This window comes from Melanostigma gelatinosum, assembly GCF_949748355.1.
Source record: "Melanostigma gelatinosum genome assembly, chromosome: 4".
Classification (NCBI taxonomy): domain Eukaryota; kingdom Metazoa; phylum Chordata; class Actinopteri; order Perciformes; family Zoarcidae; genus Melanostigma; species Melanostigma gelatinosum.
This window is the reverse complement of record NC_136637.1, coordinates 5,440,397-5,453,331: the sequence shown is the minus strand read 5'-3', so window position 1 is coordinate 5,453,331 and position 12,935 is coordinate 5,440,397. Positions and strand designations below refer to the sequence as shown.

Genomic DNA, 12,935 nt, shown 5'->3' with positions numbered 1-12,935 from the left:
AGTCAGTATTTGAAGTAGCAGTAGTACTAGTAGCAGTCGTACTAATAGCTGTAGTAGTATGAGTACTGGTTATTAGTACTGGTCGTAGCAGGAATAGCAGTATTAGCAGTTGTGGTATAAGTAATAATAGTAGTGGTAGTGGTAGTAATAGCAGTAGTGGTGGTAATAATATTTATGGTAGCAGTAATAGCAGTAGCAGTAGTAGTAATAGTAGCAACAGCAAAAGTTGAAGTAGTAGTAGTAGTAATTCTAGAAATATTAGCAGCAGTAGTAGTTGTCGCAGTATTAGGAAGAGCATTCATTATTTCTACAAAAAAGCCTAATTTTGAGCTTAATGTTTACATACAGTTAATCCATGAGGCTTTTATTTTGAGAGGGTGGGGCTGGGTGGGGGAGGGAGGGGGAGAGGAGACATAATCATCATGTTTGACACACATAAACAGAGGTTATTAAATGACAGGCTTCATCACAAGCAGTTCAGTTAGAATTCACTCTCTGGGGCTTTTATTTTGAAATGGGGTGTGGGGAGAAGGGGAGAAGAGACAGAATCATAATGTTAGATAAACACAAACCGGTTATTAAATGACAGGCTCATCACAAGCATTTCAGTTAGGATTCATTCTGTGGGGCTTTTATTTTAAAATGGCGTGTATGTGTGTGTGTGTGTGTGGGGGGGGGGGGGTGGAGGAGGGGGGAAAGACCTCTAAAGATCCCTAAGACCTGAATGACTGTATGAGAGACAGAGAGAGAGAGAGAGGGAGAGGAGTGTATGTGCGCGTGTGTCTGTGAGTCTGTGTGTTTATCAACATCACTAATTGGCTCAATCGTGAACACCTGTGTGCCTGAAGCCATTTGAAAATATTCTCCATATAGATCCAATTGAAAATAAAAAGCTTAATAATTAAAAAAGTTTAAAGGTTAGAAATATGAAAAGTCATAGCACCCCTCTGGTGAAAGAGCTGAACATTTTAATAGTTTAACGGTTTCTGTAGCTTAAAATATGAAGGAGAAGAAGAGGTGGGACGGAAGAAATAGAAGTTGAATAAAGATTTGAAGAACAATAGTTGGAATGCTGTTAAGCATTCCAACTATTAACTATGATGCTGTCATGTGCATTATCACTTTCATGAGTTTTCAGTGTCTACTTTGCAAACGTGTACATGACGTCATGCGTGTTCAGTAAAACGCCGGAGTCAAAGTGAGACAGGTTACCGGTCTAACTACCTGTTGCTGTTCAATGAGGCTCTCTCTCAGGTCCGTCTGTCTGCAGAGCATCGAGGACAGCTTCAGCTCGATCTGAACACAACACCACGCAGCTTCACATATATCATCATACTTTATATTACTTACTTACTTTATAGCTTGACAATAGGATCATTAAAGTGTTTTTAAAGCATTAAAATGTTGTACACATGTAAAGACCTTTACAACAGCAGAACAAAGTTAACTGCAGTAAACATGAATGTGATTTTACAGACAATATTGGATAAATATTCTCGTAAAAAAATTGATGTTCCCACCTCCTCCACACTGGGTTGTGTCTGTCTTCCTGGTCCTGGACCAGGTCCAGGTCGTAGAACAGGTTCATGTTCAGATTCAGATTCAGATTGTGGTTCTGGTTCCAGGTCAGAGGTCGGTTGTCGGCAGCAGACCAAAGTAAACGGAGGAGGCACTTCTTTGAGGAACGACACCACTTCTCGACGGGACTTACTGTACAGCTGCACATCATTCACCTACACACACACACACACACACACACACAATATAATGTTAAACAACAAATTTAGAGTTTTCCATTTAGAGTCACATAGACAATGAAGCAGGGTATGCTTTAGGGCGGGCTTACTGTGATTGACAGGTCACTGCCGCTACCAGAGCCGTATACGGCGTCTCTACTTCACTCCTCATTCCAAATATGGTAATCTCTATTCATTGGTTGCGATAATAACAACATGGCGAGGGCAAAACCGCTGAACTCCAGGCTTCAAAACATCAGTCCACAAACCAATGGGTGACGTCACGATGACTACGTCCACTTGTTACATACGGTCTGTGATTTAGTCCCACAGTGTTTGTCTGCGTGTGAGTGTACTTGTATTTACCTCCAGGAGCTCGTCCTCTGGTCTCAAGACTCCATGTTTGTCCACGGGGCCTCCAGGGACCACAGAGGAGATGTAGTGGTGACCATCGAACGAGTCCAGCTCCACACCAAGACGCACAGTGTGGACGGGCAGCAGCTGTAACCAACGATACAAGACATCAAGCGGAAGAGAGCCGGTTCTAATATTTTACCTCACCCCATTGATATAAAAATGGGCTGAACATTTTTAGAAATACCTTTAAAGAATAAAGTATTGGAATTCAACTGCATCATTAACTGCAACCTCCAAAACAACCATATGTGGTTACATTATATTTTATTGTATGGTAAGGACACACACCACAGCTCAGAACACAGTGTTCACACAACACTCAAGGTTTCTCACCTTGGAGGATTTTTGCAGCTCTGCATCGTCTTCAATGACAGGATCCAACTTCACCACCTAACACCCACACACACACACATATATATTAAACACACACTCACACACTCATCCGTGTTTAACATCCAAGATGGACAGTCTCAGTGAAAATGTGTAAAATGGTGTTCTCTCACCAGAACTTGGTACTTTGGTCCCAGCGCCTGCTCCCATTTAGCCCACAGTTCTGCATCTGTAGCTGTAAACACACACGCACACACACACACACACACACACACACACACACACACGCGCACACACACACGCGCGCACACACACACAGAAAACAGCCTGTGTAAGCAGTGGAACAGATGTAAAATTACAATGCAGCCATTAAAACACAGCAGCTTCCCACAGCTCATTAACTACAACCTCAGGTACTGGAACATAACGTGTACTGAAAATGCTGCAAATGAACAAGTAGTACTGTAGCTCAAGTACAGTTGTGAGAGTGGTTGTGTCGAGTTTCTCACATACATAAGCTATTGTGGAATAGCAGGCAACACAGGACAAAACATGATGAAACAAGTAAAACATGAACCTCGAGTATGTTTGACTTTCGCAATTCAATCCAACAGGTTATTTGGGAAACTAAGCAGAGGCCAACGGGACTACTAGTACCAACAGTCATGCATGCAGTACTGTAACACAGCTGGTAGTACAGCTGCAGCACAATCACCATGGAGGTATTCCTCATGCTCTGCTGCAGTGTAAACATTTCACTTCATCTCTGCTGCAGGCAGACGGTCGCCTCATTGGAATTCACCAGCTAGAAGCAAAAATCGAAATGCCTCAAATGTGAACTGTTAAGTAAGCAACTTCAACTGTATGTATGTGTGTGTAGGGAGTGGGGGGGGGGGGGGTTAATGCATTTGCACACACACACACACACACACAAATGTCTCAGCAACAATACCTCCTTAAATCACAGAAAAAGAAATGTGTTTTCCAGAGCGGCGTGAGGGCAGCAGTTTGGACACGAAACACAGGATGTCAGAGCAGATTACAGAGCGACTCTTTGAGGAAAACCCTGCGTCTGCTCTGACCCTTCAGGCTGATTTCAGGATGGAAAACTCCACTGCTACGCCCCGAGGAAAACAAAAAAACACACCTTTGTGTTCTCAGAAATCTCCTCACATGTTGGGTGCTATTTTTCCAGCAGGTATGACGGTGTTACAACATCAGCCTCTGATTAAATTAGCATTGCTAACCCCGGCCTTCACAGCGCAATTAATCTGCAGCGTTTGGCTGAATAAACAGGGTAATACATCGCCGCGAGGCTGTCAGACAGCTCGGACACTTTACATCTGTTGGCCCGGGAGCGGGCGTGCGGCGTGCTAAGTGTTAGCGTGGCGTTTTGGCCACTTAGCAAAGCTAATGAGGAATAAAAATAAAAAAAAGAGAGGAAATAATTCAGGGAGGAGTGCTGTTAGAGGCCTGTGTTGACATGTCTGCAGACGCTACACTTAGTCGGCTTTTTTTTTTAAACACTGATAAAGATCAGAGCTCATTCCATCAATCCACTTCCTGTTTTGCATCGCTGTCGGTACATTTAAAAGTTTCAGGCTTTTTTTTTTTTCAGTTTTCTCAGTAATCAGAAGCACATGTTAAAATGGTAATGAGTAGATTAGCCTGTAACACGAGAAATATAAAGCTGTAACTGTGTAAAATCTTGGCAGAGGAGTTGGCTGTTAACATTAATCTATAACTGTGGCAGTTAATCTATTTGAAGCAAAAACATAAGATGTCTTTTGGCCACAGCAGTATATGTTTTCAATGCCATACGTGTTTGGGATGACTGGAGTAGATTGTATTATTATTTATCCATTTGGACAATATATTTTGCTGTGTGAATTGCAGGCAGGTCTTAAAAAAAAAAAAAAAAAAAAAAAAAGAATCGCGCTAGAAAATGTAACTTTATGCAAATTAGGGCAGAATTCACGTGGCAGCTCGTCAGTGTTTTGTCAAAAAAAAAAGTGATGCAGCGGTTGAACAGGAAGTTGTGGATAAGCACCTATGCAGCATGGATGGATTCATTTTGAATCCGATACAGTCTTGCTGCCACTTTGTCCCAGTGGCCACTCGGTGCTGCAACAAAACAAAAACAAAAATCCCCTGCCGCCCACAAATCATTTTCCCCATAGACCTCTTTATAAACCTCCCGTTATAAGACACATCTGTAAAGCTGTTGACAGGACGGTTTTTTAAAATGTTCCAAACCCTAGAAAAGCAGTTTTAATGTGCATGTGCACAAAGGTTCTCAACAGGGACAGTAGAGCTCGTCAATGTCTGAATCACAGCTGGGATTACAGCATCATATAAACTGGATGCTTTTGGGGTCTTCCCCTATCTCGACTGGTGATTCTGTAGAGGAAATACAGCTTTCCCATATCTACAACAACAGTGTGTGAGCTCACCCCTTTCTAGCAGTGCTGCGTTCAGGTACGTCGGTTCGAGACTTGGCGTTGTTAAACCAACCCCAGACGAACGGGCTCTGACCTCCAACGACCTCCTTGATGACAGACGAGACGACACTGACACACACACACACACACACACACAGGAGACATAAAAATATGCATTTCTTCCATTTTCATCCACTTCCAGCATTCGTGGCATGAATTCAACAAAGGCTGTCTGAAAGTGTGCACCGTCTTCCATTCAAACCGTTTACATTTCTGCTGTTATACTTTTGTTTTTTGCACCTCATTGGCAATCTTTATTGTTTATATTTTGTTGTATTTGCACAGTTTCCCTCGGGATGAATACAGTTTGATCCTATATTATCTCATCTTAAGTCCTTGCTGTGGCCCACTTCAGTGCATAGCACTGTAGCCTAAGGGAACAGGGTGCTCTGACCTTTGACCTCATGACTGATCATTACTGTTGGCGATCTATATAATTGAAGTTTATTTTCCTGTCAGGTTCATCGTAACTCATCATAAATCTCTGTAGATAAGGGAGCCACAGAAATAACCAGGAGTTAGAAAATCAGCTGGTTCCCAGTTCTCTGTGTTTTCTCAACAATGAAATAAAAAAGACGTCTGGAGGAGATAAGAGCCCTGCGCTCTTCTGTTTTAAAAAAAAATCACTTGTTCCTCTCTGGCCTGGAGGCTGACCAGTGCAGGCTGCCGGCCAATTGAAAGAAAACAAATGACCCTGAACTGGGTGAATTAATCTCCGTGGATGTGGAGGAGGAATCGCAGGCTTTCCGCAGAGAGTTTGGGAAAATTACACCGAGTCGTAAACAAATTTGTCATCTTAATCTGGGCGAAAGGGAACAGAGGCAGGGAAGCTTCGGACAGGTAATAGGAAGAAAGTGTCCGATAAGTTTAACACAGAGAGTTCACTTCTCTCGCAGGAGCAGATTGTTGTTTTAATGCAACACAATCATGAAGTTGGCGGAACATAAACCCACAGAAAGTAACTTTACCTCATTAACGTGAGATATGTCGAGATATACATCTGTGTGAGATGCATTTTTTTAGTGTACGCAACTGATAACAGCAGATTAAAAATACCTACAAAAGAAGCTAAACTAATTAATGCTCTCAGTAATAGCATACCGATTCAGGTATTTTGGAATTCCTTCGCTGTTACTTTTAATGTCTTGTGCTGATGTTAAACACTTTGAATCCCCATTTTCCTTAATGTATTAATGTAATAATAAATCAGGATTTAATAATTTAATTGACTGATTTACTTTGCTATGCATTGCATTCTGGGACGACAGTATCCATCAACATGACACTCAAGAGCCAGAGTGATTTCAATCTGCTATTATTTGAAACTGTGCAGCATCTGCTCATGTATCACCACGATGGAGGTCAAAGACAGTTAGTTGATCTGCTGGTCCAACACTTTGGCCTCAGGGATCCAAAGACACCAGGGTCAATGTGTGGCAATTAGTTAGTAATCATTGCAGCGATGTGTTCGGTAATGTCACAATGCACGGTGTGGCAGAAAGAGGGGAGTCACTGGACCTGTTTTCATGCCGCCGTTTCTACTTGTTTTTGCAGGATAGGCACAGGTGGCAGTACTAACATTAACCGTGGCTCTGTTCCATTTAGTCTCCCAGGAGGCCTCTAAAAACTGAGCAAGCATGTGTAAAGCTGGCTCTCCTAAAAGGAACACAGTCTTGTTATTCGTGACACCGGGGCTTCTTGCTTTGACATATCAAAATGTCTGCCATGAAAAGGCAAATTTTTGCCCGATAAAACTGGAAGTATCCGTTTGTCCATAAGCGTCTGTCTGTGTGTGTCTACCTTTATCCAGGGACCTCTCCAGGGTTCTGGGTTTCTTCCTGATCACACTGACGAAGACAGTCCGACCCGTCTGCCTCATCACCTCCATAACCTCCTGATTGGACAGGCCGTGGAGACTGACGCCGTCCAACTGTGGAAACAGGCAGGAGGACAGAAAGAAAGACAGGTAGAGACGAGGGACAAGGAAAGGAGTGAAAAACAGGGATCACGTCTGGTTGGGCTGTGTTTTTCTCTAGATTTGAATGTGTTACACATTTTAGGAAATGTACAGTAACATCTGATTAGGTAAAAAAGACAATAAATGACACATGTAGGTGAATATTAACGATTAAATCAGGTTGTTACAGCGAGCAGTCGGTCGTGGATTCGGATGTTTCCGCTGTGATCTGCAGCGCTGCCTGGAACCACATCTTTCACAAACACACCTACTGCATCTGAATCAGGCAAGAGACACAGAGACGGAGTGTTTTATTGAAACATTAAAAATAGAGGTAATATGCAACCTGTCATAAATCTGCAAATTGTGATGAAGCAACTTCACTCTCATCTTTGTGTGCTGCAAGCTGTGACCCGGAAAATGAACAGAATGTGTCAAATGTAACCAATGTTTGTTTTTTCAACTTCTCAACACAAATAACCAAAAATAATGAATATAAATTCAGAATGATATGACTTTGATGAATCCTGTTCTGATTCAAACAATCTTTGAAAATTAGAAAAGCTTCAACAGTAAAAACTTGCTGTGTACTATAAGAGCCCCGCAGCCGGTTCACTATAAGAGCCCCGCAGCCGGTTCACAATAAGAGCCCCGCAGCCGGTTCACTATAAGAGCCCCGCAGCCGGTTCACTATAAGAGCCCCGCAGCCGGTTCACTATAAGAGCCCCGCAGCCGGTTCACTATAAGAGCCCCGCAGCCGGTTCACTATAAGAGCCCCGCAGCCGGTTCACTATAAGAGCCCCGCAGCCGGTTCACTATAAGAGCCCCGCAGCCGGTTCACAATAAGAGCCCCGCAGCCGGTTCACTATAAGAGCCCCGCAGCCGGTTCACAATAAGAGCCCCGCAGCCGGTTCACTATAAGAGCCCCGCAGCCGGTTCACAATAAGAGCCCTGCAGCTTTACAGTAAAACTACGACAGCTCCTTTACAGTAATACTACTACAGCTGCTTCACAATTAAAGACAAACAGCAGTTACACATTACAGAACTACAGCGCCTTCACAGTAAAACTACTACAGCTTCTACACAGTAAAGAACTACAGCTGTTTGACAAGTTAAATGTGGGAGTGGTAGTTTTGTTTAAAAATGTGTTCAATGAGTTTTAACAGTGTTAACCCGTCCTACCTGAGCTGGCTATGGTATTTTCTGTGTATTTCTAGTGCATTCTACTCGGTCCGAGTGTGCTTTAACGGTTCTTTCCCGCCCTACCTTGGCTGGTCAGAGGGTTGTAGCCAATGATGGAGATGCCGAGGCTCTGGCCGTCGTTCTTGATTACAGGAACCTCGTGGATCTCGTATCCCTCCAGGTTGGGCTGAAACACAAACAGAGAGACCATTTATTTCAGCTCCGACTGCACCGTCTCCAAAGCGCCGAAACAAAGAGAAAAACAAACTCTTCTATCTTTTGTGTGTTTGTCCAGAAGAAAGTTTTTCTCTTAAATGATTCAACAACTTCAAACTGAAAAGTTTACTCGATGATGGTTCTTCTGACTGCTTACCGCTTTGCTGAGTCGACGTTGGGGCGGTAGGCGGGGGGGTAAGGAGGAGACGGGGGCTGAGTCAGGAGGTGGTGGGGGAGGCGGGGCTGTTGACCTTTGACCCCGGGGATCCCTGGCGATCAGCAGCGTCACCTGGCTCCCACACCCCTGTAGCACCTTGACGACCTGGTCGCTGGTGAGGCCGCTGGTGGGCGTCGCCCCGATGCGAAGGATGTGGTCACCTGTGCGGAGACGCCCGTCCTGATTGGAGGAGAGAGGAGTAGGAGCATGAGAGTCAAACAAATGGAGAACACTTAAAATGATCAGAAAGTAATAATATACAGGTATAAGTGTCCCAGCAATTTCAAATCCTCAAATAGTGGCCAGTGGTCTGTATTTACAACTGCAGAGAGAAACAAGCAGTCATTTAAAACAGGCTTGTATTAGAGACGGTTCTGTATCTGTTATCATTTGGATACCTGCAACTATTTACAGTCATTGAAAAGGTGCAAGATCCGAGATTGGGAACATTTCTATTGTCTCTTCAACAGCTCCCAACATGTCGACGGTAGGCTGGCGGCCCATAGCTAACGGTGCTAACAGCGCTAACAGTGCAAACTACTCCTAAAGTGCAGACATAGCTAACAGTGTTTACCTGAGCAGAGGGTGAGCGCTGCGCGACTTCATTCTCTGCTTGGGTAGACATTACTCCACTACATCTTTACATAGATAACAGTTGTTTGCTGCTTTATTAATGTTCAGAATATTAAATGTAGCTCCTTTAAATCGATTAAGATGCTTCTGTAGTTTTTTTGTTCGTCGTGTTTTTTGTCATTTGTCACATTTTACAACAAATTATTTGTCAGCTAAAAGGCCAAACGAGATTCAGCCGGTACTTGACTCCTGCTGTGGGGAAGTCAAAAAAAAAGGAGCAACGATGACAGGTAAAAGCAGAGATGGGGAGAGGAAGTTAAATGGCGAAGGGAGATAAACCAGAGGAGGTAGAAGACGATGAAGATGAAAGACGACAGATCAAATCTGCAGAGACTTAAAAAAGGCTCACTCTTTGAGATTCTATGAGTGTGTTGAAAAGCAGGGTGGTTCAACATGTCTTGGAGGTTTTTTTCATTTCTTTGCAGAGAAATTCATCTTGTCCAATTAATCTAATTGATCGAATTAATCCACTTACAAGGCGATAATTCCTCCCTCAGTCCAGCTGCTGCTGCTGCTGCCTGCTGTCTGTTCTGATGCACTGCTCGTCCTTTAACTGTTATTGATGCAGAATACGTCCACTGAACTGTCATTTCTGCTTGAACAGCACAAGTTGCTGCTGTCGGCTGATCGACTAAGGCAGCTGCTTGTTTCAGTACTCTCACAGTCACAATCAGCCAAAGTCGATCAAAAATCAGGTATCGTAGTTTAGTCCGACTTACCTGATGAAGACTGTGTGTATAAGTCATTCTCCTCCCTTTCTGCTGTCTGTGCCGTCTATTTTGCGAGGGTACCGGCGCAGCATCCCGGGATTAGCACCGGTCAAAACGATTGGGATTGGCTTAAAAGGCGCAATATGTAAGATCTGGCCAGAATTTTAGTTGAAAACATTAAAAATGAACTCATGCATTGTGTTGCAGAGATATCTGCTGAATTAAGCACGCTAACCAGCGAGATAATACCACTTGTTCCACGAGAGAGTATCGTCCAGTCTGTCCTCAGTCTACCATGAGAGGATGAAGAAGTGGAGGAAGAGCTAGCCCGAGGGCTTGTCAGGACTTTGTTTATTCGACTAAACCCAAAGTGACAGAAATGAGAAAAGGGCTCACATGGGTGTGTTTTTCATTAATATCATGATGTAACACTCATCAGCTGAACTCACCTTGTCTGCCACGCTGTCTGGGAGGAGCGTCCTGACCACCACTCCGGTCGTCCTCCCTCCCACGATGCCGAAGCCCAGACCGGATCCATCGTTGACCAGCTCGACTTCCTCCACGTGACCCCACTGGTCCTTAAGCAGTAAGACGGAGGACGAAGATGTTCATTAATGGGTTATCATATGTGATCAGAAAAAGTTATTCATATAGACCTCAACCATATATTAAAAGAATAAGAAGTTTGTTCAGATTTCACCCAAAATCGCAAAAAAAGTCTCACATTTCACAGATTCTGAATAAGACTTACACACACACACACACACACACACACACGAAGGAAGATGAAGTATTTACACCGACACTACTGAACATTTGTCTTGTGAGTTCTCATTGTTTCTCAAAGATTCATCTCCTTGTTCCAAATATTTCTCTAAAAAGAGAAAACATTGGATTTATTCTAAAGGCCAAGAAGGTTACTTATGTCTTATTGCTGCTCTGCATGTCTGTATGTGTTATAATCAGTATTGATTTGCTGTGTTTTGTTTCTTCCTGGTGTTGCTTGCATGGCTCCGTGTATAAAAACAGATGGAGACCATCATCTATGCCTTCATCAGCTGCTGATTCTAGGGGTAGCGCGTCACCCTCAGGAACTCTCTCCCAGCAGATCTCTGCAGTGCTGCATCTGTGGACCTTTAAACAACTTCTGAGAGCCTCCCTGCTCACCGAGACCTATGGAGGTCACTCTGTTGACTCTACAAACACCGCGACTATTATTTTCTCTTCATGTGTTATTTGTCTGCCTCAGTATGTGTGAAGTGTCCCTGGGTCCCCGAAAAGGTGCTTTCTGTTGAAAAGAAAACTATGAACACAAACGTAGATTTCCTTAAATAGGAAATCCAACTGACCTATTATACTTTTTCTAGTTTTTGTCATCATCTGTTGGATATTCCTCCGTTTTGCTGCTCGACGTGTCATGTGACTTGGGCTTTGTCTTTTAGAATGTACAAACGGGAGATTTCAATAAAGTATAAAAAGTATAAAAATTGTCACATCCCCGAAATACTTCACTGCAAAGTTCACACTCATTATTCTTTGAATTTTTAACAGACGTTTGGACTTTAAGATCAGAGGGCCATTAAAAATCTCTCTGGCCTTTTTTAAATATTGCAGCTGTTGGTAAAAAGTTTTTAATATGCAAAATGTTTACATTCAAAAAACTAAAAATCAACCTAAGGAAAGTTAATGAGCAGCATTCCAGCAAAAGTTACGGCAGAAGGATCTTATCCTGTTACTTCTAGCAGATCGAGGAAACGATTATTTTAATCAGCATGAATGAATATAAAGGCGATATGTCACGAGGTGAAAGGTGGCTCAGCAGGTAAACACCAGCTGAGAGCATTTCCTCCTCTCTGATAGCCGATGATCAATGAGAGGCTGCAGCAGATACCTGCTTACACACACACACACACACACACACGGCGGCTCTGGTCTCTTATTACACCTCTGGTCTGATAGAGGAGGTCTCCCTCTGTCTAATGAAACAAACCTGCTGCTCAGCTCATACCAGGACGCTGAAAGAGGTCGGATCACCGAGTGCACACGTGAAAACGACATATGTGTCGCCAATTATTTTATTAAAATTTTCTACTGATATTGGGGTGTAATAAATGTCAGTGAGCCGGCTGACTGGTTAGCCTGAGTTTGCTGTGTTGGCTGCTAGCTTCTTGCCTGTGAAATTAATAAACACAAATCGAGTACAGAAGGTCTCAGGACCAGTTTGCACTCATGTTTCATCTGGATATCGAGCGTAGATTTAATATAAAACATAAATACCCACCTATGATTGCATTCTCTAGAAGCCAAAACATGCTGTATGGCATAAGGCCAGGTGAAACTGTTGATGTTCAGCCTGTTTTTTGTGTTTTCTGTGCACGACTCTGGCAGAGAGAGAAATCTACAACCAGAGTCCTGGAGTTTGATACACATGGCAGGGAGGGTCTTCGGGCATGTCCGCAATATTTTAAATGTTTTCATCTACAATTATGCCTCTCGCCCAGAGGCAAAATGGAGATTTTTAGAAACACCTTTCGAGGCATCTGCACCTAAAACTCTGGTGTATCCGTGTGGACAGCTGTAAAGCGGAGCTCATGCCCATTGTTGCTTTGTGTAAGGAGCAGTGGCGGGCCGTCAGGGCCTGCAAGGCCTTCTCTGCTGGCCTAAACAGAATCACAAAGCTATTTATAAAAATAAAAAAAATTCTATTTTATAATTTAATAATCTTTCTTAAATGCACTACATGTATTATCATTTCTAAAAATAGGGAGGAGACGCACTATCTACAGGTGTTGGCTTCATTTTGACACAAAACAAATAATAACCGTAGCTGTGTTTCAGCTGCAGGACAGCAGTGAAGGCCCAGGTATAAAATGCACGGCCCGCCACTGGTAAGGAGCATGTCCCTGAAACTACAACAATGGCGGACTAACGGTTTCCAAGGTCAACATTTTCTCTTGCTTCCAGCGATTAGCAGATATGCATGCTGGGAGATTCTTCAGCGACCCGTTTGTTTTCACATGTGACTCGTTTGATT

At 43.2% G+C, this 12,935-nt stretch overlaps 1 protein-coding gene across 1 annotated transcript in view; it reads right to left on the bottom strand.

The window, feature by feature from the left end:
- The window catches only part of patj (PATJ crumbs cell polarity complex component), a 123,797-nt gene that overhangs the window by 97,650 nt on the left and 13,212 nt on the right, over positions 1–12,935 (bottom strand). Inside the window, exons 7-17 of the mRNA XM_079267124.1 lie at positions 10,351–10,479; positions 8,499–8,738; positions 8,210–8,312; positions 7,130–7,218; positions 6,785–6,914; positions 4,937–5,053; positions 2,657–2,718; positions 2,487–2,543; positions 2,103–2,237; positions 1,521–1,733; positions 1,225–1,296 (exon numbers count right to left, since the gene is read on the bottom strand). Of these exons, the coding sequence (XP_079123250.1) occupies positions 1,225–1,296; positions 1,521–1,733; positions 2,103–2,237; positions 2,487–2,543; positions 2,657–2,718; positions 4,937–5,053; positions 6,785–6,914; positions 7,130–7,218; positions 8,210–8,312; positions 8,499–8,738; positions 10,351–10,479 (1,347 nt within the window). The remainder of the gene's footprint in view (positions 1–1,224; positions 1,297–1,520; positions 1,734–2,102; positions 2,238–2,486; positions 2,544–2,656; positions 2,719–4,936; positions 5,054–6,784; positions 6,915–7,129; positions 7,219–8,209; positions 8,313–8,498; positions 8,739–10,350; positions 10,480–12,935) is intronic.